General features: G+C 42.0%; 1 protein-coding gene and 1 long non-coding RNA gene across 4 annotated transcripts in view; both read right to left on the bottom strand.

The window, feature by feature from the left end:
- LOC140334808 (uncharacterized) overlaps positions 1 to 26,628 on the bottom strand; it is a 27,906-nt gene continuing 1,278 nt past the window's right edge. The window contains exons 2-10 of one of the 3 annotated variants that reach the window (XM_072417056.1): positions 25,502 to 25,770; positions 24,745 to 24,936; positions 24,064 to 24,086; positions 21,852 to 21,926; positions 21,469 to 21,543; positions 2,260 to 2,343; positions 1,711 to 1,779; positions 1,263 to 1,343; positions 1 to 322 (exon numbers count right to left, since the gene is read on the bottom strand). In XM_072417056.1, the coding sequence (XP_072273157.1) occupies positions 224 to 322; positions 1,263 to 1,343; positions 1,711 to 1,779; positions 2,260 to 2,343; positions 21,469 to 21,543; positions 21,852 to 21,926; positions 24,064 to 24,086; positions 24,745 to 24,936; positions 25,502 to 25,757 (954 nt within the window). In that variant the 5' untranslated portion in view covers positions 25,758 to 25,770 and the 3' untranslated portion in view covers positions 1 to 223. Of the gene's footprint in view, positions 323 to 1,262; positions 1,344 to 1,710; positions 1,780 to 2,259; positions 2,344 to 17,243; positions 17,543 to 18,647; positions 18,729 to 19,094; positions 19,164 to 20,276; positions 20,361 to 21,468; positions 21,544 to 21,851; positions 21,927 to 24,063; positions 24,087 to 24,744; positions 24,937 to 25,501; positions 25,785 to 26,628 lie in introns of those variants that run through there. The other 2 variants (XM_072417055.1, XM_072417057.1) reach the window with 2 other exon arrangements.
- On the bottom strand, positions 4,362 to 10,164 carry LOC140334809 (uncharacterized). The gene is made up of 2 exons (XR_011921620.1): positions 6,428 to 10,164; positions 4,362 to 4,558 (listed from the first exon to the last, which is right to left on the bottom strand). It is a non-coding gene; the product is annotated as an uncharacterized lncRNA (long non-coding RNA).

Genomic DNA, 26,628 nt, shown 5'->3' with positions numbered 1-26,628 from the left:
TTTTGTCAATAAACTTTATTAGCAAATGTGTCCTTCAGTTACAAGGATTTATTAGAATGCTGTTGGAAGGGCAATTTATGTGGAAATATTTGGAGTACGACATGTTTGTACAGGCTCCTCTCCTCCTCCTGTGTCACTCTCTGTATCTGTCTGTCATTTGTAACCCCTATTCAATGTACAGCTCTACGTAATATGTTGGCGCTATATAAATCCTGTTTATCTTTTATAATGGTTTTGGTGGCACCGATGTACTGGTGTAATAATCATATAGCGCCAGGATAGATGGAGAACAGAGAACGATCCGAACTACCGAATCTGATACCTGGAAAGAAAATAAATACATAAATGAGTTGTTGGTCATATAAGGGGAACCTATACTGAGCCAAATAATGCCCTGGAACAAGAATAATGAAGTGAGAAAATCTTAATGGCATGCTGGTTCCAGGTCACTGGGTCTGATTTATTAAAGTTCTCCAAGGCTGGAGAAGATACACTTTCATTAGTGAAGCTGAGTGATCCAACAAACCTGGAATGAATTTAGTCTAGGATTGCAAACATTTGCTAACAAATAGCAAACGCCTTTTAGGAAATCCATTCCTGGTTTGCTGGATCACTCAGCTTCACTGATGAAAGTCTATCTTCTCCAGCCTTGGAGAGCTTTAATAAATCCGACCCAGTGAATCAGTATTGAACCTGTCCAGTCTGCTTGGGTGCCAGGAATAGTATTTGCTAAGAGAAAGATTGACAAGGAAGCCAGATTTAATATTTCCACCAATATAGGATTTCTTTCACCCCGCAGTAGATTCATTCCAGGTGTTTGAATCTTTAGAATTTAGATCTGGGATCCCTGCAGCTTTCAGTAAGACAAATGGGATCATCAGATGTACAATGGGCGGAATATGTAGGGAAGTGGTAGCTCCCAGTCACCGCCTCTGATGCCCACCCATCCACCATATACATGGCTCTTACACCGGAATCCTTCCTCCTGCCTGGGCTTGGTAATATTGGGTTCATCTGAATGCCATCTGCTGATAAGAGGGCACCAAACACAACCACCAACTATCACATCACTGATATCACAAGTGTGGAGCACCGGAGCACTTCCAAAATGAGAGGTTCCTGATGCTTCCTGAGTCTATGACTCTCCCGGAACTCCTCCTGACCCAATCCTTGCCAGGTTAAGATGATACCCATCAGCCAGTGGGGTAAACCAAAGAGCCCAAATCTTTCCAATGGAATATATGAAGCAAAACACAACTCACCCCGGTGGTATCAGGGATCTGGTAACCAATGTAAAAACTGTAAATCACCAAACTATAACGCATCGTCTTCAGGAATGATCGCTGATGAATGAAATAAAGAGAATAGTGTGACAAATAGAGAAAATGTGAATAATATTATAGTATTACACAATTAGAAATAGACACATTGGTGCTGATTCTCTAAAGGAGTTCAGGCTGTAAGGTGAACAAAGACCTTGCCAGAAATAATTTGCTTGGTAAACGTAATAAAAATTCACTTTGCAAAGACAACCAATTACATGCAGGGAAAATCATTGGAATGTCCCATACGTGTGATTGGACGGTTGAAGTCAGCAGAGCTTCATCTCATTTGCTAAGTGAAATATTCCTTGTGGGAGAATCATTCAGGTAAGTGAACTGCCTGTAATCCTTTAGTAAATCAGCCCCAGTGGGTTAGGAATTCACTTACCCATCTTGACGGATACCTATAATGAGCGCGGCCAGAACTAGCTATAAACCAAAATGCACAAAGGGCAACCTGAAAAACAGGAAGTATATGCCAATATAATTATTATTACCTTCTATTTATATAGCGCTGACATATATTGAAGTCCATAGTCCATAGTCCTGTCATTAAAATGTGCTTATTTATTCGCTGTGTGTGAATTGTACGTTCATGCACCATTGTCAATCATTTTTTCCTTTCTTTAAATTGTATAAACGCAATTAAATGGAAGGAAAAAACAATTGGCAATTGTGCGTAAATGTACTTGTAATGGGATAGGCTTGGGTGAATGTATGGGGAAAGTATACCTTGTATGTATTGTAATTTGTTTTCATGTGTTTAGCAAGGAACAAAGCCAGCTGTGATCAGAAGCTATGGTAATGATTTATGGCTGGTGGGGCATTTAGTATGAATGATTGGCAGGGTGCAGGGTGGTTGTTGTTGGCACAGAAGGGGGAGCTCCGGGAGATTATAACATTGGGACACACGGGAAAATATTTAACTGAAACTTACATTATAAATGTTGGGTCTGCGGTAAGCGTTGTACAAACTGACCAGGCTCACGGTCCAGGGCAACACGGAATGAATCCTGGGAATCTAGAACACAGTTACATTTGTTTCAGTGATTGGTCTTACCAATATAAGACAGCTACACAGAAATCTAAATGTTAAGTTGGCCAAACATTAGAAATAGTCTGAAAGATGAAAGGATGGATCAATCTGTGGGTGAATCAGAAGGACTAATAATAAAATATTAGACTTAGGGTGCTCAAACTAAGGATCCCAGCACGGCCATCCAACACCTCAATCTTACAGGAAATCACACTTTCTACTGCTTTAAAAAACCCAACTTTTCAACCTCACTTACCCATCTTCTTCTGTCTCTCAAGCCCTCACTATTTCCTACCATTCCTTATGCCCCTCCTATTGTGTGATACTTCCCCCACCTCTTAGATTGTAAGCTCTTCGGGCCAGGGTTCTCTCCTCCTCCAGTGTCACTGTCTGTATCTGCTTTTCATTTACAACCCCTATTTAATGTACAGCGCTACATAATATGTTGCTGCTGTATAAATATTATTTATTAATAATAATACAGGAAATTACTAAATGGAAAATTATTCTGCAGGAGCTCCATGTGTGTGGATTGGATCCCCAGGCCTCGTACACACATACATTCATACCAACATTCATCAGATGTCTCCGTGAGGCCCTGGGCCATCTTTTGGACTCCACAAAGTACGGACCGTTGAAAGGAATTATATCTGAAAACAATTCCACCCACCCCTAGCAATGCCACTGCCCAAAGCAAGGCCCACTGAAGCCAATGGTACATACGACCTTGCTGAATAATTTAGCAAATACAGCATAATAATGGATGGAACTACTCACAATCTTCCCGAGCATTTCCCTACCTGTAAAGACAAAACAATAAAACAATAAGAATGCATAGTAGACATGGGATTTATACCAAGCTTGGTTAGTCTGGTTCAGTTCTCGGCCACATTGAATATTGGGTGGGCAGTCATTAGAATATTGGTCTTTATAAAGTCGTGTTGTCCCTATTTGTTGCCCCATTTAACCCAAGATAAGTCTTGGCCATAAAAATACACCTAGGTATGCAAAGTTGAGTTGACAACATACAAATATTAATTGAAATGCAACTTTTCCAAACGTGGCGGTTTCTAACATATTCAGAACATCTAATGTATTTGTGGTACCTATCTTTATCCAATGGTTGATGTTTTACTGACCAAATTTGTTTGTTGTTTGTTCTGGAATCCTGAATCCACCGATCAGATCAATGATAGGCTGCAGTTTATTTCTCAGTATTTGATCATGGCTCTTCTCCCATTGGGTGAACAGGAAGATTCCAGCAGTCATGATCAGAAGGCTGGGCTGGCCGTTCAGGATTGTGTTCCTAGCCTCCTCACTGCTGTCCTTCACATCATCAATGACGACTATGACTCGGTCTTTCCCTGTAATATAAAGGTGAAATGAGTCAGTTCAAACACTATTTCTACATAAAAGGATGTTTTTTTGGGGGTTTCTTCCATTATATGGGTCAGGGTCACCATACAATTGCTGTGGCCAGGGCCAATTAGTGCAACTCCCGGTCATATGAAGGCTGTGCCAGCTATCTACAGGGGAGGACTGAGTTCCTTTGCCCTGGATAAGGGGGAAGAAAATACAACCAAGTGTCCCTTTCATGATAGGGACAGATTTCTGCTACTAAAGTAAGTGTGCCATGATTGATGGGCATGGTGTAAGGTAGGTGTCCCTAAAAGGAACTTCTCCCAGACCAAGCAGCCCCCTTAGTAGCTCACTTTGCAAAGAAAAATACCGATAATTTCAAGGGGAGGTAGTGGTGTTACTAAGGGGTCACAGTAGATCTAAACCCCATTGTAAGATAACATTTTGTCAGAATTTTTTGTGTAAATTGTATACATTTTTGGTGTTCGGATCCCATTGGGGACCCCTTATTATTCCGATCCTGATGGATTTGTTATGCTTGAAGATGGAGCTCTTCCTTACCAAGATTTTGGTATAGTGTTCGTATCTCGTAATCGTAGAGGGAATCAGTGACATCGGTGATATTAATTCGGCCTCGATTTACGGTGTGATACAATATGGCGAATTGGCATTGGTTGATTTGTTGTATGAAGTTATGGTGGTTGTCATTGGAGATAGAGAATGGAAGAACCTCATAGTATTCCCTAAGGCGGTTCGATAGCCAGGAGTATTCAACTTCACCATTCCTGGAGAAGATCCCAACGATTGGCCCCATGACTGGATCTCTTCTATAAAGACAATTCTGGAGATGAAAAACAAACCACCTCAGCTTCTATAAACTGGGAGAATTTTAGCCTTCCTGACCAGTCTCTGAGTAGCCTTCAGAAGACATCACGTTTTTCCCAGCAGAGTATTTGATGATCTGCCGGTAGCACATAGCCTGGGGCTCAATTGTGCGCACCACAGTGCAGGTTCTGTAAGCTGGCCTTATAGAACTGCTCCCTGCTGCCCCATTCATTCAGGGGGTTCAGGGGTGCAAGGTAGGGGTAACTGCACCTCAACCTCACTGCCTGTCTCAACATATCCAAAAAAAGTAACATATCTATAAATTCGTACCAAGGAACCTCCATCGGTGGGGGGGGGGAGGTGGATTTCTACAAAGGTTCGCTTGGGGGCCCCTAAAGAATGAATGCTCACTGCTGCCCTCTTTCAAATAATATATAATCAAAAACATGGATGTTATGGAATAATAATTTTATTATTAATAATAATAAAAATAATTATAAACAGGACCTATGTAGCGCCAACATATTACAGAGAGCTGTACATTAAATAGAGGATGCAAATGACAGACAGTGACACAGGAGGAGGAGAGGATCCTGTCCTGAAGAGCTTACAATCTAGGAGGTGGGGGAGTATCGCACAACAGGAGAGGGATATGGAATGGTGGGTAAGTAGTGAGGGGTTAGGAGACACAAAAAAGACGTGTAGGTGAGGTTGAAGCGTTGGGTTTTGATGGCTCCTTCAAATTAGCTGATAGTAGGAGCAAGCTAAAAAGGACGAGCCCATTCCAGAGAGTTGGGGCAGCTCTAGAGAAGTCTTGTACCCGTGCGTGTGATGAGGTTACGAGTGAGGAAGTCATTAGTAGGTCATTGGATGAGCAGAGAGAGCAGGTGGGGGGAATTTTTTTACCAAGTCAGAAAGGTAAGTGGGACAAGAGCTGTGGAGGGATTTGTGTATCAGGTAGGTAGATAGATGGGGGAGGAGCTGTGAAGGGATTTAAAGGCAAAGCACAGGAGATTAATTTGATTGTAAGATGAAATGGAAGCCAAATTACTACAAAGTGAGGCAGCAGAAGAGGAGTGGTGAGCAAACTGTGTATTAAGGAGGTAAGTGGTTAGGTGGGAAGGCAGTGTATGGGGTAGGTGGGATGGGAAGGCTGTGTATGGGGTAGGTAGTTGGGAAGGCTGTGCATGGGGTAGGTAGGTGGAAAGGCTGTGTATGGGGTAGGTAGGTGGGAAGGCTGTGCATGGGGTAGGTAGGAGGGAAGGCTGTGTATGGGGTAGGTAGGTGAGCAGACTGTGTATGGGGTAGGTAGGTGGGAAGGCTGTGCATGGGGTAGGTAGGTGGGAAGGATGTATATGGGGTAGGTAGGTGGGAAGGATGGATGAGTCTGGCTGAAGCATTCATAATAGATTGTAAAGGAGTCGGGTTAGTGGAATACCAGAAAGGAGGAGGTTACAGTAGTCCAGACGTGAGATGATAAGAGCGTGTACAAGGAGTTTGGTGGTCTCTGGGGACAGGTAGGGGCAGATTTTGGAGATCTTGCTTAGGTGAAAGTGACAGGTGAACTTAAGACAATTGAAAAGAGAACCGGTCCAAGGACTGACCCTTGGGGAACACCAACATGGAGGAGAGTGGGGGAGGTGGAATTATTATTGAAAGAAACATGAAAGGAGCGGTCAGACAGATCTGTAATAGAATCATCAAAGAAGGAAGCTAATACGAGTCGGTGAATTATGTATCTGTTGTCACTGCATTAGTTCTTCCCAGATTCCCCTGTCTGTCTCCCTGCCTCTTCCTGTCTGTTCTTAAAAATGCCCCCACCACCCCCCTAATACCCCCACACCCCCTCCTCCCATTCTCTCCCTTGCAGAATTTCTGCACTTACATTACAGGTTGTTGTTTGTTCTCTTCCTGACAAAGAAAAGGCAGAAATGAAGTGAAAGTGAAACTATACAGAAATGTATAGCAGGGTGGGGGAGGGAACACACAGATCATATAAAGAGGACCTGTCATTCCTGGACAGAATCCAAATACTGAACCATGGCCTGAAGCCTTAGTGTGTTCAAATGTGAGATAAGATTGGATGTGTGAATGATTCATTTGTGTAATGATTCACAAACATGGATTTGAGTCAGGCTAGAAAAAAACAGAAACATTAAACATTTCAGCAGCTCTGTGTGAGATTAGCCATAATGTTTTTATTTTAAGTGTATCATTTTACTCAAAAATTTTGCATGGTCAACATCCTCAAAGCTGGACTCCAGGATGATGAAATATTGTCATACCCTGTTTCCCCTATGATAAGGCCTTGTCTTATATTTTTTAAAATGCCAAAATATGCCCTAGGTCTTATTTTCAGGGGGGTGTCTTATTTTTCAATGAAGAAGACTACAGTAGACATTTATTGTTGAAAATCACTCATGTGCCATTCATTGTCCCCTTCTGTTCACTCTGTGCCATTCATTGTCCCCTTCTGATCACTCTGTGCCATTCATTGTCCCCTTCTGATCACTGACTCGCCAGGTAACAGACTCTGTTAGGGCAGGGATCAGCAGTTTGCTTGTCCTTTGAAGTTACTTTCAGTTTCACTCTGCACTGCAGCCAGTATGGAGGAGTCACACGGAGGCACACAGTATCAGGTATCGGAGGATGTCTTATTTGCGGGGGGTGCTTTATTTTAATTGTTTGAGCAAAAATCGGGGGGTGGCTTTTTTGATGGGGATGCCTTATCATCAGGGAAACACGGTATATAGTTTTTTTTAAACTCTTTCATAAAGATTGCCCACAAAACTAATTTGTTCAACTCCTCACCATTAGTGATCTGACAGCAAAACTTTGGATAAAAAAATGTGTTAAAAAATAAAAATAATGTTAAATTATTTATTGGGTGTTTGTGTTTAACTTATTTTTTTTTTTACAGGTTATCTTACATGTTATCTCTTTCCACACTTTCCAGCACAGTAATATTATGATACATTTGTTACATTTTTATCTTTTACATATTATCCACTGCAAGAAAAATGTAACAAATGTATCATAATATTACTGAGCTGGAATGTGTGTAACGTGAAATGTGAGTAAAGCTGCATACACAGTCAGATTTCGACCAGATATCGGGCGACAATCTGGGTGTGTACAGTCGGCGTCATTCTTCGTCCGTGGATCCGTCCTGGCAATTGCACGTGTGTACACAGCTTTAGAGATACCTCTAGTGCAGGGCATCTTCTTAGCATAGTGGAATTGCAGAGTTCATTTACAGTTCAGTTCCCACGGTCACATGACCGTGGGAGCTTTGTGGGCACTACAGGATCGTAGTGGAACTGCAGTCTGCAGACTTTGCGGTCACAGCTGTGACTGCAGGCGATTCCCGAGCACTTGAAGTTGAATGGAGACAAGTTTCCCCTCTCATCACATCTAGTGGTTCTAGATCTAGAACACATCCTGTGTTCTTGGATATAGAAACTCTATCCAGGAACCCAAACAATATCTCACTTTTGATCGAATAGCCAACACCACTCACCATGCTCTTACGATTACAATATGAGGTATTATATACATGTTTAGGAAGAATACTCTAAAGGTAACATGTGCTGACACATACCAACCTTGCCAATTAAACTGTCAGTATATATCTATACTGTCCCATATGCAAGAAATCAGTAATGGCTTATGATTTGTAATACAATGCAACAAGAAAAGTTATTATGTGTAATCAATATATCAATACCTGTAAGATCATATGTGAAGCTCTCTGTTAATGGGTGACAGTTGCTTCAGATCAACTCCTATAGTAAAAATCTCTAAAATCAATTGGATACATCTCATTAACAAAATTATTCCCATTGCTTTATAATACAGGGATGTTGAACTCCAGGGGATTTTTACCCCTCATAAGTACTAGCTTTTCATTTTTTAATGTCCCCAGGATAAACAGTGGCAACACACTATCCATTAATATGCAGTATTATCTAGAATATTGAATCCCCTGACAACTATATCAGTTTAGGTGAGATCTCACAGGAATTCGTGGGTAACGTTGTGAGTCACATAACCATCTATGTATTTATAAGTGGGGGCACAGGTGGCACCTGTCCTCTCCTGAGGCTGTGCTGCGGACGCCTTGCTAGAGACTTGCTCTCCACATTGAACCACCAATGTACCTATAATTGTCCTTTCCTTGGGAATCTGCAAAGTTTAGGGCCAGCTTGTGTATGTATATGTAGCCCTATTCTGACCCAGTGGCGCAACCCATGTGGAAGAACAGGAGCAGAATCTTAACTTTATCTGTGCAAACAGGATGAAATCTCCTATAAGTGCAGTGCCTCCAATCAGTTGGGTCTTGTGAGTAACAAGTGCAGTCCTAGTTGAGAATAGTATACTGATACACAATAATCCACACTGTATTAGCAGAAAGAGTCTCTGTATAGAATAGTACATTGTTTTTCAACCTTTTTTGAGCCACGGCACATTTTTTACATTAAAAAAATCCCGCGGCACGCCACAATTCAAAAGTGTTACAAAATAAACTTTGTAGCTAATTCTCGCCTCTAAAAATAAACAAGGCGCTTGAGCTACCTACTGCCACCCACTGACATGGAAGAGTATTACATTACTCTGCCAGTCACTACAGCACAGGCACTCAACAATGATAATTGGATAATTTCCCACGGTACACCTGAAGATCTCTCACGGCACACTAGTGTGCCACGGAACAGTGGTTGAAAATCACTGGAATAGTAACATTATATGAAATCCAGCGTAACATCAAACTTTGCAATCTTCAAACAGCAGCAGTGTAAACATGTTAAAGTCCTTTCAGTATGTCTCAGTGAGGGGATTGTGCCATCACTTACAGTCTGAAGTTATACTTTCTCTGCACATGCAACAGAATCTGAGTCTCTCCATACCATGTCCTTCTTAAGGACTTACCCAGGCTAGGGCAGTACTGATAATCTCACCCCAAAAGTGCCGAGGGCACAGCAGCCATCTTGGAACATGGCAAAACACATACTGCAGTAATTATCACAGAATGCATTTTATTCTCTAAATTACTACATTGCTACATATACATGTATCTAGATATACATGTCCATGTATGTGTGTATAAGTGTGTGTATATGTCGGCATACCTTTAACTATGTGTCTCTATTTAATATATTAGCAATTAGGAGACGAAAATCACCATCCCTCACCTTCATAATAACATCAATTAACATTTTTTTGGATTCAGCAATGCAAAAGTGATAAAGGTGAATATGTGATTATGGCCGTATCATCTAATAAGCTAGTATATGAGTCTTTCTATATAGTAACTCCTATTAAGCCCATTTTTTACACATAGAAACTGGGACATCAGCACATCATATGTGCACATACCCTCTATAATTGAAAAAAAGCATTAATGATCAATTGGAGCCAACAATGTACGTCTCTGGATATTCACAGCAACTTATCACTACCTATGTCTTTCCAGTTACCCAATCATACATTGTTATGATTACTATACTATTACCTTTATAGATACCCTAACAAGTTAAAAACCTCCTAACCTCTGATTGCTCATTACATGGATACTAATGGATTTCTCTGTTTACAGTTAGCTATATTACACTCATTACTCATTTGTACTTTTTTGGCTACTAGGCCATATTAGGAGGTAAAGAAGGCACACTAGGCTGGACTCTCTCTCGAGTCCCTCGCTGATGGCTCTGCCCTCCACAGGAACGCCCCTGAAGGGAAATCCCTCTACCCCCAAACAATAACACTCCCCCTACAGGCACCTCTGATAATAACACTGCCCCTACAGGTACCTGAGATTATAACACTGCCCCTAAAGGAACCTAAGATTATAACACTGCCCCTACAGGTACCTCAGATTATAACACTGCCCCTACAGGTACCTCAGATCATAACACTGACCCTCACAATCACAAGAGATCATAGCACTGCCCCTACAGACATCCCAGATCATCATACTGCCCCACAGACACCCAAGCTCACAACACTGCCTCCAAAGACACCTGGGCAGATCATAATGCTGCCCCACAAGCATTTCAGATCATACCATTGCACCTACAGGCACCGCATATCATAAAAATGCCCCCACAGGCACCCCAGATCATACCACTGCCCCTACAGGTAGTCTAGATCTTAAAGCTGCCCCTACAGGCACCACAGATCACAAGACTGCCTCTAAAGACACCTCAGATCATACCCTGCCCCCACAGGCACCACAGATCATAACACTGCCTCTACAGGCAGCCCATATCATAACACTGCCCCCACAGGCACCACAGATCATAACACTCCCCCACAGGCAGCCCAGATCATAACACTGTCCTCACAGGTACCACAGATCATAACACTGTCCCCACAGGCATCCTAGATCATAACACTGCCCCTACAGGCACACCAGATCACAACACTGCCTCTAAAGACAACTCAGATCATAACATTGCCCCCCACAGGCACTCCAGATCATTACACTGCCCCCAAAGGTACCCCGGATCATAACACTGCTCCCACAGGCACCCCAGATCATAACACTGCCCCCTACAGATACCACAGATCATACCACTGCCCCCATCGACATCCTAGATCATAACACTGACCCCACAGGCACTCCAGATCATAACACTGCCCCCACATGTACCCCAGATCATAACACTGCTTCCACAGGCACCCCAGATCATAACACTGCCCCCACAGGTACCTCAGATCATAACACTGCCCCCCACAGACACCCCAGATCATAGCACTGCCCCCACAGGCACTCCAGATCATATCAGCACTCCCACTGGCACCACAGATCATAGCTCTGCCCCAATGGCATATCAGATCGTATCACTGCCCCCACAGGCACCTGAAATCTTAATACACTCCCACAAAAGCCAACCAAGATCAAATCACTGACCACAAATTTTTGGGGTCTTTTTATTTTCTGGCCAAGCAGTGTAAAAGCCTGTGCACAGACCTGTATGCAATACATTCTACCTTAAATTTACAGATACACACCAGAGAGCCAGACATCACCCAGGGCAGTTGTGGACTTCCAGTGTGCACCTGCACCAAATTTATGCAAGTTGACTCAGCTGTGCTTGGGTCCTTCCCTCCTCACCGAGAACTGATCCTCATTCCCTATTTTTAGGACTGATAGGCTGCAGGTAGTAGGTTGATGATACGTGCTGTAAATCCTTACTGGAATGTCCAGGTCAGTATATAGTTATGGAAAAAAACAACCATCACTAACCCTACTGACTGCTGGGCAGAAAAGTGAGGGGATGGAGCCGGGGGCTTTAAATATGACATGTGACATGGCGGGGCGTCTACAAAAAGACATCACATCATAGGTTGGTGAAATACAAATATCTGACCTCTGTTATAGGGTCAGAGACTTGCCTGTGCGGTAAATCTTTATATACTTACCTTGTGGGAGGATGATGATGATAAAGATGACAGCACAGCAAGCAACCTGCCTATCGTGCCTATCGACTGAGCACCAGCAAGAAAACTTTTTTTATGTAAAAGAGAAAAGAGAGATTGTTACTAAGAGAACGAGGAGGGTACTTACTGAATAACACCGAAATACCCCAACACTTACCGCTCTCATACTGGAATAATACCAAAACACAGCCAACAGTTCCATCACCGTCACCATCAGAGGAATAAGAAGTCTGGCCTGCAGAAGGCTCTGCAAGACAATTGTTGTTTTTGATATTGTAATATTTTAGTAATATGATATCTGGTATCACTTTAGATGAAACATAATGACCTAAAACATCATCGCCTGTAAATTCTGCCACATCTGCTCTGGCGCCGCCTCTCCTGCTTGTGGCCAATAAAGGTTACTACAAGAAATGTCCGTGCTGCCTCAGAGATTCTAAATTTTCTGGGTAATAAAAGCTTTAGTCTGATTGGCTGCAGTGTGGAAAAACATTGAGTGTGGAGGCCACTCCCCTTATAAAATCCAGGAGCTGACAATCTACACTGACAGATATATAGAAGATGCCTCCGCTGCTCTCTTAAAAATGCCATAGGCTGGTGATCCAATAGCTTCCTTCAACCATGGCGCAAAGAATTTGTTGCCCATTTTGGGCATTCTCATTCAGTCAATCAGAGGTTAAACCAAATCAGAGAGGAAGTTTTTCAGGGAATACGGGGCATTAAATCTCATACTGCTGATTGGAGAGCTCTGGCTGTGACTCTTGGGGGCGGGGCCTCTGCAGATTGTAAGATATCTGTTGCATTTCCATGGAATTAATTTGGATTGTACAAATCAAAATTTTCATATAATACATTACAATGTATTATATTTTCCATATATTGTTCTTTGACACTGGATAATATATGTAGTAATTTACATAACCTAATAAAAGGACCATCATAACACAATGCAGGGGGCTGATCTACCTTCTTTTTGCCCTGGGGTACGTGCTTCGGCCCATCTATGGGGTAGGTGAGATGGAGCACAGTGTCCGACTTCAGGTCACAGGTTTGCCAGAATAGGAAGAAAGTAAAATGTTCAGTTAGATAAATGTACAGAGATTTTATCCAATCACTCAGATCTAAACTACCACCCAATAGTTTTCCCACCCCCCCAAAAAAAAAAAAAATGTAAGAGGTATTCTTCCCACTAACCATCACACTAATATACAATGATCTGTGGATATAATTATAGCCAGGGTTTCCTGAAGACCTGAAAGTGTGTTTATTACAGCTACACCCCCTGGAAGGTGACGGGGGATTACCTGGGGTGCAGAATCTATGTCTCCCAGTCTTCACCAGAGCAACCCACAAGGGATGGTGGGCCGATGACTCTAGTGGCCATAGCACAAGTTTGTTGCAGGGAAAACAGCAAGCAACGGCCCCCAGGCTCTAGACACCAGGGGCACGTGGAACAGAGGGCTTCAGTGTAGGGATAGCCAAGATCGGGGGGGATTAGTAACATTTTTCAAGATTCCCCTGTGTTAAAAAGGTTGAGAAAGGTTTCTTTAGAAATATTTCATTATTTCATTCTATCAAATAGCTGTAGCCCCTGAAATGTGCTGGCCTGTCACCTTGGGTTTCTACGATATGATAAACCAGTTTGGCTCTTCAGCCATTGGTTGCTCAAATTTCATGTACCCCAAAAATACCTCATGTACCCCATTAACCAAGTCCTCTACTTTGCCCTAATTAGTGGTTTCTTTATTGGCATGTCACAAATAGGGGGCTAATTGACAATACTAAAAGACTTTAGGATTTGCTAAGTGATTGAAACAAATGCACTATTTAAACTGTAGCAATATAAGTAACATATGTAATATAAAAAAAAATTAAAAAATATTTTGGTGCTCCAGAATAATAAATGGGATAATATTATAGCATTGATAACTGAAAATTACATTTCTAGCATCTGATCACTTTATGTGTCAGTCAGGCACCGGGGTTGGGTATTCCACATTCACCTTTCCTCTCCTTATGTGCTGCACTTGCGCATGCTGAGAATGAATGAACTTGCCTGACCAATCAAGATCATCTTGGGGAAATAAAGAAGGAAGATGGTGGCGCCCTACGATGGAACGGAAATACATGAGTAGGGGTTTGGTTTAGCTTTAAAGGGTCAGCAGGTTAATGAAACTGAACCCCATCAGAAGCCATCCCCCCACTTAACTCCTTATAACTCCTATTACACCACCAAGCCTGGGTGTGGATATTATCAAAGTTCATGTTCTTTACATTTATCTATATTAAATGTCATTTGCCACTTATCAGCCCAATCAAACAGTACATTCAGGTCTGCTTGTAGATTATAGACATCCTGTATGGACTAAATTCCATTACATAGTTTGGTGTCATCTGCAAACACAGAAATCCCAATCTCTATATCATTTATAAAGATGTTAAACAGTAAAGGTCCCAACACTGAACCCTGGGGTACACCACTAATAACCTTAGACCATTCAGAGTATGAATCATTAATTACAACTCTCTGGATGCGATCTTTAAGCCAGTTCTCTATCCATTTACAGATTGACTTTTCTAAACCTATCAACCCTAACTTGTATATTACCCGTCTGTGGGGTACAGTGTCAAATGCTTTAGCAAAGTCCAAGTACACTATATCAACTGCTACTCCCCTGTCTACCTGTTTACTTAATTCCTCATAAAAAAGAGTACATTTGTTTGACAGGTTCTGTCTTTTTTGAAGCTATGTTGACTATCACTTATAATATTATTTCCTAGCAGAAATTCCTCTATGTGGCTCTTTATCAAACTCTCTAGGACCTTTCCAACTATAGGCAGTAAACTAACCGGTCTGTAGTTACCTGGTAATGGCTTTGCTCCATTTTTGAAGTTAGGAACCACATTGGCCTTACACCAATCCATTGGTACCTTGCAAGTGACTAAAGAGTCTCTAAAAATTGGAAATAATGGCTTTACAATAACTGAGCTCAGCTCTTTGAGGACACGTGGATGTAATCCATCAGGTCCTGGTGCTTGTTGTCAACCTCAATTTTTCCCAGCTGTTTCTCAATCATATCAACTCTGAGCCATTGTGACTCATTTAAGACAGTGACATTGCCATTATAAATTTGGACTTGAGCTCTGCCATTTTCCTTTGTGTACATAGAGCTAAAAAAAAAAGTTTATTAAATCTACCTTGTCTTTATCCTCATTTACCAATCAGAGACTGTAAGGGGCCTACATGCTTAGATCTGATCTTTTTGCTATTAATGTATTTTAAACATTTTGGAGGTTTGCCTTACTTTCCTTTGCAATCTGGCTTTCATTTTGAAGTTGTTAGCATTTTATCTCCTTTTATCTTTTGGTTTATTTTTTAAAGTTTTCAAACAATGAAGGTGATCCTTCATTTTTATATTTTTGGAATGCCACATAGGTTTTAATTTTAGCCTCTTAAACTTATTACCCATTGGAATATATTTTTCAGTTTGGTTTTGTAGAACAGACTTGAAACATTCCCATCTCTGTTCTGTGTTCTTTGAGGACAATATTGTCTCCCGGTCCAAGTCACAGAGAGCCGCCCTTAATAATGGAAAATTTGCGCTCTTAAAATGAAATGTTTTTTATCTTTCCTGTTTTTGCTTCCTGTTTAGAGCTTCCATTAAATGAAATCATATTATGGTCACTGCTACCCAGATTCTCTTATTTGCACATTTATAAGCTCTGCAATGTTAGAAAGAACTAGGTCCAGCAGAGTATTATTTCTAGTTGGGGCTTCTATAAACTGTACCATAAAATTATCTTGTAATAGGTTCACAAATTTCCCCCTGTTGCTGTTCCTGTAGTGCCATTACTCCAGTCAATGTCAGGGTAGTTGAAATCTCCCATGATTAAAACACTTCTCTTGTTGCTCCTTTTTGTATCTGTGCTAGTGTTGTTTTTTTATTTCTTTCCCACATTCAACTCCACCCATAATGCCTCAACCTCATGGCTTGTTCCATCCGCAGTTTCTTCTTTCACATTCACTTTTAGATCACTTCTCACATACAGACACCACAATCCTTCCGTTTGACTGTCTTTATGAAAGAGCCATTTCTGGCATACAGGTTGTACCCCAATGAAAAGTCAGCCCAGTTCTCTATGAACCCAAACCCTTCCCTTCTACACCGGGACTTAAGCCATGCGTTTAGCTGCCTAAGCATCCTCTGCCTTCCCTGTGTTGCGCATGGCACAGGCAATCTGCCAGAGAACATAACCTTGGAGGTCCTTTTCTTCAACTTGAAACCTACTTCTTTAAACTGATATTTAAGGATCCTCCATCTTCCATCTATATTATCATTGGTTCTAACATGGACCAAGACAGCTGGGTCTTGTCCAGTCCCTCCCAGTAGTAGTCCACTCGGTCCACCACATGCTGAGCCCTGGCACCGAGCAACTGCAACATTATCATCTTAATAACTGTCATACACGCAACACATAACCTCAATATACCCCTGAGGAAGCCAATAGGCAAAACGCGTCGGGCTAGACGGTACTTTTGTTATGCATGTGGGTGTGGACCCACTGTGCCACTGACTGGGTATGCTCCGGAGGGGCGTAACTAAGCCTCTACCTGGTCTTCACTAGAGCCTCTGATGGTGAGGATAGGCTTGGGCCGCAGGGTAGCTGCCAGGTGCCACTCCAGAGCAACCCCCAGGTCAGTGGCAGCTGACCAGAGAGGTCAGGGTACTTGGTGCAAGCATAGAGGGGCTTGCGTGGCCAAGAAGGTGATGGCAATCAGACAATGTCCAGAAACAAGATCCGAAGTCAGGGTCAGGTGGCAATCAGGCAAAGGTCCAAAAACGTAATCCGAGGTCAGGGTCAGGCGGCAAACAGGCAAAGTCCAAAGGGTAAGTAAACAAGGTCCGGTACACATTAAAGCAAACAGAGGAAACACCTTTTCACTAGGAGTTGCACAGGATTGTGTCACTGTCCCTTCCATGACTGAAGTTTGAGGATCTGTCAGACAAGCTGCATGTGTGATTATCTGACAGTCTCTTTGTTTTTACTTGTTTCTGTGTTGTTGTTTGTAATGAGCACTCCGATTGTATCAGCTGCAGCTGGTGGTCATTACTGCTCCTCCACTTAGTCTAGCCTCACACTTCATGCTGTGCGGTTACCACAAGTTGTGCAATACCACAATGCAAGGATTTAAATAGGTTTTAAATATCAAAATTTATTTCATGCTTTGTAAGTAAAGATTAAAACCCGAGAACCCCTTGGTCAATAAACTTTATTAGTTTAATTTTCATTCTCTTACAATGTGTTAATATTTAGAGCAGACATGTTTGTGCAGGGTCCTCTCCTCCTCTTGAGTCACTGTCTGTATCTGTCTGTCATTTGCAACATCTATCTAATGTACAGCGCTGTGTAATATGTTGGCACTATAAAATACTTTTTTTTTTATTTAAAAAAGTTATTGGTGGCACCGGTGTACTATGCCATGGTGTGATAATCATACAGCTGCCATGATGGCTGGAGAACAGAGAACGGTCCGAACTGATAGCAAATCTGATACCTGGAAAGAAAATAAATACATAAATACATTTTGTTTATGAGTTGTTGGTGTGGAATATACTTTCATACAAGTCACATAAGGGGAACCTATACTGAGCCAAATAATGCCCTGGAACAAGATTACAGCATGTAAAGTCAAACAAAGTCAGTACATCTGAATGGCATGCTGGTTCCAGGTCACTGGGTCTGATTTATTAAAGCTCTCCAAGGCTGGAGAAGATACACTTTCATTAGTGAAGCTGAGTGATCCAACAAACCTGGAATTAATTTAGTCTAGGATTGCAATCCATTCCAGGTTTTCCTCATCACACAGCTTGCGGGTGAAGTTTATCCTCTCCAGCCTTGGAGATCTCCAATAATTGAGGCCCAGTGACTCAGGCTGTCCAGTCTGCTTGAGTGCCAGGAATAGTGTTTTCCAAGGGAGAGATCAACAATGGAAGCTGGACTCTATATTTCCACCAATATTGCTGTAATTTCACCCAGATTATTGAAGAATTCATTCCAGGTGTTTGGACCTTTCTAACATTTCCAGCCCATCCAAAGCATAGAATTTAGATCTGGGATACCTGCAGCTTTCAGTAAGACAAATTGGATCATCAGATGTACAATAGGTGGAATATGTAGGGAAGTGGTAGCTCCCATTCACCGTCTCTGATGCCCACCCATCTTCCATATACATGGCTCTTACACCGGAATCCTTATTCCTGCCTGGGCTTGGTAATATTGGGTTCATCTGAATGCCATCTGCTGATAAGAGGGCACCAAACACAACCACCAACTATCACACAACTGATATCACAATATGGCAAGTGTGGTGCACCGGAGCACTTCCCTAACAAGAGGTTCCTCATGCTATTGCTTCTGGTTTTCATATTTGTGACTCTCATTGTGGGTACCTCTCCAGTCTTTCCTCTGCTTCCAGTAATACGTTGCTGTATGGACTTCTGTTTATAATATAAATCTGCTGTATCCTTATAGTCTATGACTCTCCCGGAACGCCTCCTGACCCAATTCTTGCCAGGTTAAGATGATTCCCATCAGCCAGTGGGGTGAACCAAAGAGCTCAAATCGTTCCAATGGAATATATGAAGCAAAACACAACTTACCCCGGTGGTATCAGGGATCTGGTAACCAATGTAAAAACTGTAAATCACCAAACTATAACGCATCGTCTTCAGGAATGATCGCTGATAAATGAAATAAAGAAAATAGTGTGACAAATAGAGGAAAGGTGAATAATATTATAGTATTACACAATTAGAAATAGACACATTGGTGCTGATTCTCTAAAGGAGTTCAGGCTGTAAGGTGAACAATGACCTTGCCAGAAATAATTTGCTTAGTAAACGTAATAAAAATTCACTTTGCAAAGACAACGAATTACATGCAGGGGAAATCATTGGAATGTCCCATACATGTGATTGGATGGTTGAAGTCAGCAGAGCTCATTTCGTTTGCTAAGTGAAATATTCCTTGTGGGAGAATCATTCAGGTAAGTGAACGGCCTGTAATCCTTTAGTAAATCAGCCCCAGTGGGCTAGGAATACACTTACCCATCTTGACGGATACCTATAATGAGCGCGGCCAGAACTGGCTATACACCAAAATGCACAAAGGGCAACCTGAAAAACAGGAAGTATATGCCAATATAATTATATTACCTTCTATTTATATAGCGCTGACATATTATGCCTCCATAGTCATGTCACTAGCTGTCCCTCAGAGGAGCTCACAATCTAATAGCCCTACCATAGTCATATGTCATTATCACAGGCTCAGGAAAATTTGGGGGGGCTAATTACCCTAACTGAATGTTTTTGGAATGTGGGAGGAAACCGGAGTACCCGGAGGAAACCCAGACAAACACAAATTGTTTTACACACATTGGTTTATTTTTTTTTTTTGTTCGTTTTCACCCAATGAAATTAGAGTCTTGGCTCCTATCGTATTATTATACAGAGGCACTATCATGATAGAGGGATGTACATGATTTATTATCCCCCTCCTATTGTGTGATACTTCCCCCACCTCCGAGATTGTAAGCTCTTCGGGGCAGGGTCCTCTCCTCCTGTGTCACTGTCTGTATCTGTCTGTCATCTGTAACCCCTATTTATTGTACAGTGCTGCATAATATGTTGGTGCTGAACATAGCCATTCTACATTCATCCTTTTCTCTATGGATATGGGTGATTATTTGCTGAAAAAGAAGGAATATTCTGTGGCTCTGTGGCTGCAATGGATTATACAATTCCTTAAATTACTAAAAATACTAACATAAAATATATATTGACCTACTGCAAATTAATTGATAAAACATTTACTTTCAATGTAGATATTTATACAAAAACTATCTAAAATGTGCTTATTTATTCACTGTGTGTGAATTGTACGTTCATGCACCATTGTCAATCATTTTTTCCTTCCTTTAAATTGGGTAAACACGATTAAATGGAAGGAAAAAACAATTGGCAATTGTGTGTAAATGTACTTGTAATGGGATAGGCTTGGGTGAATGTACGGGGAAAGTATACCTTGTATGTATTGTAATTTGTTTTCATGTGTTTAGCAAGGAACAAAGCCAGCTGTGATCAGAAGCTATGGTAGTGATTTATGGCTGGTGGGGCATTTAGTATGAATGATTGGCAGGGGGCAGGGTGGCTGTTGTTGGCACAGAAGGGGAGCTCCGGGAGATTATAACATTGGGACACACGGGAAAATATTTAACTGAAACTTACATTATAAATGTTGGGTCTGCGGTAAGCGTTGTACAAACTGACCAGGCTCACGGTCCAGGGCAACACGGAATGAATCCTGGAAATCTAGAACAGAGTTACATTTGTATCAGTAATTGGTCTTACCAATATAAGACACCTACACAGAAATCTAAATTTTAAGTTGGCCAAAATTAGAAAGATGAAAGGATGGATGAATCTGTGGGTGAATCAGAAGGACAAGTATTAAAATATCATGAAAAGGAATTGAGATGGTTTATACTCGGGTAGAGGTAAACACAGGGTATGAATATCACCAAATGCCATCCAACACCTCAATCATAAAGGAAATGACACTTTCTACTGCTTTAAAAGAGTCTTTCCTCACTACTAGTGATAAGCTAGAATGCCATGGCTGCATTCATTGAGATGATCCCCAGCACTAGAGGTTAATCACAGGGGATGGCAAACTCCATTGAGAGTTCTTCTGCAGTTCCACTGAGATCCCCGGGCACTAGAGGTTATTTAACCTCTAGTGCTCCGGGATAGCAGTGGATTCTCAGAGCTGCAATCATTCTTGCCTATTTCTGGGGATCGCACACTGAGCTGATCAATGAATGCAGCCGGTGCTGCATTTATTGATCAGTGCATCCTGCAATTTTTTTTTTCTTATACATTCAAGCTCAATCAGCTAATTTACACCGGCCATTCTCACTTACAATTTCGGTAAGCGGGAACGGCCGAATTCACCGCTCGCTCATTACTGTTCACTACTTCCCACCATTCCATACCCCCCTCCTAATGTGTGATACTCCCCCCATCTCCTAGATTGTAAGCTCTATGGGTCAGAGTCCAGAGTTCTGTGTCACAGTATCTGTCTGTCATTTGCATACAAAGCAAATATTCTGCGCTCCTCCATTTCACAAGTGTGTTGTACTAAGGCCGGGAAATGTCTAACCCATCCACCCAGCACTGATTATACCCATACCTGGTCCTGGACTTTACCAGGACAGACATCACATCTTCTCAGGTTTCACAGGTCTGCCCATACTCATACTTTTGGTTCCTCATCTAACAAATGTATTCAACCATTGGCAAGAGAAAAAAACAAAAGGTTATGTACTTTACTGCATGTAAATGAACTATGGAGTCCATGGTCTGCTATTCTCATGTATAGGCCGCTTCACCCAATGGTTGACAGTCAATGCATACTTACAAACGACAAAAAACTGAATGGCTTCCAGAAGATAGTCTTGGTGAGTACAGCTGCCCAGAGGCTGACCAGCAAAAACTGCACAAAGAGAATAACACAACAATCAGAACTCCTTAGAAGGAAGCCAATAATCTGTACACAGGGGCTGCAAAGGTGAGAGGCCAATGGAGACCTCCATCCGAGGGGAGTTTATTAAAGATTTCTCAATCAATACAATACGGGATTTATATTATACATAACAATAAAATACATTTCAGTTTTTTGCTGTTTTTATTTATTGAAGTTTCGTTAAACTTCTCACAAAGGTTTCAGATGCTAAGGTTTTCACGCATCTCTATATTAAGCTGTTCAGGAGAAGACATAGAAGAGAAATAAGGAATACTCACGTTTCTGCCAACTGGTGAGTGATAGGTTTCATGAATTGCAATCGCTGAAAAAGTTGCAATCATGCAATAATATACCTGAAAAACAGGATTATCAACACAATAAAACCTGACCATAACATATAAGTATGTACACACAATGGATTATAATGTGCAATTATTTATTTCCCAGAGAATCTTTAATTTGCAAGCAATACAACTCATGATGGTTGCCCATTAAAAAAAACACCTTATACCCAAGGTTATCGTCCTCGATAAATCATAAATCTCATGAAAATTGTAACTAATTTAACCTTTCAATATCACCACTGCCTTTTTATTACATGTACAGGTTGTGGCCCTCGTACAAGTAGGGGCCGGTAACTGCTGACTGGGTGGGACCAAAATGTAATGGAGGAGTCAAAGACAAAAGTGTAGTCAGATGGAGCCAAGGTTAGGGCAGGCAGTGATCAAGAGTAGTCCGAGAGAGCCGGGGTTCAGAGACAGAATCAGGGAATGCAGACAAGAACCTGGAATCAGAACTCCTTGTTGGGGCACATCCTGTGTATATCAGGCATATCCCTATATAAGGGAAGTCATGTAACCAGCAGGTAAGTGCTGCAGCTGAGGAAGCTCTGGTGGTGTTCACCCTTACGCCAGTAGATGGAGCACGTCTATGGAATACTCTAGTCCACTGGGGTAAAGGGGCAGCTCTCAGGCAGTCACATGACTCAGGAAGCGACCAGTAGAGAAATTGCTGGGCACAGCTGATGCTGCTGGCTGCAGAGGAGTGCAAGGTGGGTGACACAGATAAAGGAACAGATCCCTTGGACCTGTAGGGATCTGTGACAAACAACTTGACTTTTCCAGTGACAGTTCTTTAAGACATGGGGGAGGGGCCCAGGAAGTTTACGTAGTATAGGGCCCGGGCATTTCTGATGGCTGGCCTGCAGCCGAGGCTCCTACCCAATGAAATGTACAATGCAATGAATATGCAGCTGAGTAAAGAGTGATGTGAGACAATGAAGCCTATAAATGCCCTCAAATGCTGACGCTATCTACACATCATGCTCAAACCAAAGATGCAGATAGGCTGCTATGCTGAACATTCCGATTGCCTGGCCTTTATACTATTTTAAGGGCTACTTCACATTGATCTGCTGCAGCCTGTAGACCCCCACATGGAAGCGCCTGTTCACCGCATTGGGAAGGGGTCATGATGCAAGCTGGAGTTTAGGAAGATGGTGGTGAAGGTGCACTCTCCTAATTTCCTCAATTCTCCTAAACTCATTGGAGCTTTCAGTGGTCATCCTAAATCATTTTATATCCGCACCTTGGAGGTCTTGGTTCTTGGTTCTTATAAGATTCAAATCAGCGGAACCCAAAACCTTTTTCCATTCCCTAATAAACGTTGTGAAGCCTTGTATATAATTGAAAAATGAGAGATGAACAGTTTTTTAGGCAACTGCAATAGTTTACCTAAATTATAAGGTTACCATGCTCAGCTAAATAAAGCACAAGTGGGCTATTGGTGAGGAAATGTATAAATAACATAATGATTCTAATTAAAGAATAGATTAATAAATAGATATAGAAGATTGTCCAAAAGATTGCCGAAAGCTTTAGGGAAATACAGTCTGCTCTTTTCCCAATGCATTTCGCCATTTGGTTTTCTCAGGGGAGTGGTTGGGATTTGGTCCTAGGATGACTAAGTATTCAGATCAATATATCCAGATCTATGTATGTGGTGCCAGGTGGATATGTAGAATTAGTCAACCAAATCCCAAACTAATTTTGGTCAGCAAGGGGCCAAAAGTAAATGTTTTGGAACTTTCTCAAATGGTGTCTTGATGTAGCACCCAACATCAAAGAAAGCTGTTCATTAAGCCCCGAGGCAGAGACTGAAATATATGCCACTGCACTCCCCGGGCTTTGACACTTCTCAGCGCCCTTCTCCTCCCTTGAACCTTCAAAGCTCCCGATCACACCCATCACACACAGATTCTCAGACTTCCCCACACATTTATTGATAAATTAAGGATTCCTAATCTGATCAGCGTCAGTGCGAGAACATAGAGACTGGTGCCACCCTGTGTGTGGTGATGCCTGGTATGTACTGCCCCTACCCACCCCTAACAATGCCACTACCTAAGCAAAGCCTACTCTGGACAATGGGTAATACAACCTTCCGGAATAATTTACCAAATACAACATAATATTGTATTGAACTACTCACAGTCTTCCAGGGCCTTCTTTCATCTGTAAAGACAAAACACAGAAACAATAAAAATCTATACCAGATTTTTGATTTAGTGCTCAATACTCAGGCACATTGAATATTGGGTGGGCAGTCATTAGAATATTGGTCTTTATATATATATTTATAAGTTGTGTCACACAGTACTGTCCAGGGCTGCCTGGAACATTTGAAAAAGTTTCATTTTTTAATGAGTTGTAATATATTATATATAGAATAAGACCAATCTATAGCGTAATGACCAATCCGACCATCAGATAATGACCTAACTCACTGATTGCTCAAATTCCGAGTTTGGAAGGTTGGAGTAGCTCAAATCAAAACTTTCTTCAAAAGTTTTTAACTTGTGTTAAAGTGCTTTCATTCATCATTTGGAAGACCAATACAGATAAGACTCATTTCACGTTGAATTTGAGGTTACTAAGATGTAGAAGAGTGAAAGGTTCCCTATTTCTTCTCCCATTTCAGCCAAAATTAAATTTGGTCATAAAAATATACCTAGGTATGCAAAGAAGATCTAACAACATACACATATTAATTGAAATGCAACTTTTCCAAACGTGGCCGTTTCTAACACATTCAGAACATCTCAGGGATTTGAGGTACCTGGTTGGATCTCACACTTAGACTGACCAGAACGTTCTGGAATTGTAAACTTACACATTTGGATCAGAAAAATGATAGGCTGCAGTTTATTTCTCAGTATTTGTTCATTGCTCTTCTCCCGTTGGGTGAACAGGAAGATTCCAGCAGTCATGATCAGAAGGGTGGGCTGACCGTTCAGGATTGTGTTCCTAGCTTCCTCACTGCTGTCCTCCAAATCATCAATGACGACTATGACTCGGTCTTTCCCTGTAATATAAAGGTGAAATGAGTCAGTTCAAACACTATTTCTACATAAAAGGATGGCATTTTGGGGGTTTCTTCCATTATATGGGTCAGGGTCACCATATAGTTGCTGTGGCCAGGGCCAATTAGTGCAACTCCCGGACATATGAAGGCTGTGCCAGCTATCTACAGGGGGGTAACTGAGCTCATTTTGCCCTGGATAAGGGGGAAGAAAATACAACAACGTGTCCCTTTCATGATAGGGACAGTATTCTGCTACTAAAGTAAGTGTGCCATGATTGGTGGGCATGGTGTAAGGTAGGTGTCCCTAAAAGGAACTTCTCCCAGACCAAGCAGCCCCCTTAGTAGCTCACTTTGCAAAGAAAAATACCGATAATTTCAAGGGGAGGTAGAGGTGTTACTAAGGGGTCACAGGAGATCTAAACCCCATTGTAAGGCAAAATTTGTCAATATTTTTTGTATAAATTGTATACATTTTTAGATTTCGGATCCCATTGGAGACCCCTTATTATTCCCATCCTGGAATTGTGATGGATATGTTATGCATGAAGATGGACGTCTTCCTTACCAAGGATTTGGGATAGTGTTTGTATCTCCACATCGTAGAGGGAATCAGTGACATCGGTGATATTAATTCGGCCTCGATTTCTTGTGTGATACAATATGGCGAATTGGCATTTCTTGATTTGTTGTATGAATTTATGGTGGTTGTCATTGGAGATACAGAATGGAAGAACCTCATAGTATTCACTGTTCAGACTTTTCAATAGCCAGGAGTATTCAGATACACCATCCCTGGAGAAGATCCCAACGACAGGCTCCATGACTCGATCTCTTCTATAAAGACAATTCTGGAGATGAAAAACAAACCAACTCAGCTTCTATAAACTGGGAGAATTTTAACTTCCTAGTACATAGCTTGGTGGTAGGAGGGAAGGCTGTGTATGGGGTAGGTAGGTGAGGAGGCTGTGTATGGGGGTAGGTAGGTGGGAAGTCTGTGTATGGGGTAGATAGGTGGGAAGGCTGTGTATGGGGTACATAGGTGTGAAGGCTGTGTATGGGGGTTGGTAGGTGGGAAGTCTGTGTATGGGGTAGGTAGGTGGGAAGACTGTGTATGGGGTAGGTGGGAGGGAAGTCTGTGTATGGGGTAGATAGGTGGGAAGGCTGTGTATGGGGTAGGTAGGTGGGAAGACTGTGTATGTGGTAGGTAGGTGGGAAGGCTGTGTATGGGGTAGATAGGTGGAAAGGCTGTGTATGGGGTAGATAGGTGGGAAAGCTGTGTATGGGGTAGATAGGTGGGAAGGCTGTGTATGGGGTAGATAGGTGGGAAGTCTGTGTATGGGGTAGGTAGGTGAGGAGGCTGTGTATGGGGTAGATAGGTGGGAAGGCTGTGTATGGGGTAGGTAGGTGGGAAGACCGTGTATGGGATAAGTAGGTGGGAAGACTGTGTATGGGGTAGGTAGGTGGGCAGGCTGTGTATGGGGGTAGGTAGGTGGGAAGTCTGTGTATGGGGTAGGTAGGTGGGAAGACTGTGTATGGGGTAGGTAGGTGGGAAGGCTGTGTATGGGGTAGATAGCTGGGAAGGCTGTGTATGGGGTAGATAGGTGGGAAGGCTGTGTATGGGGTAGGTAGGTGGAAGGCTGTGTATGGGGTGGGTTGGTGGGAAGGCTGTGTATGGGGTAGGTAGGTGGGAAG

Source organism: Pyxicephalus adspersus, chromosome 7, assembly GCF_032062135.1.
Source record: "Pyxicephalus adspersus chromosome 7, UCB_Pads_2.0, whole genome shotgun sequence".
NCBI classification, from domain to species: domain Eukaryota; kingdom Metazoa; phylum Chordata; class Amphibia; order Anura; family Pyxicephalidae; genus Pyxicephalus; species Pyxicephalus adspersus.
The sequence above is the reverse complement of the archived record's forward strand: the minus strand, read 5'-3'. Positions and strand labels throughout refer to the sequence as shown.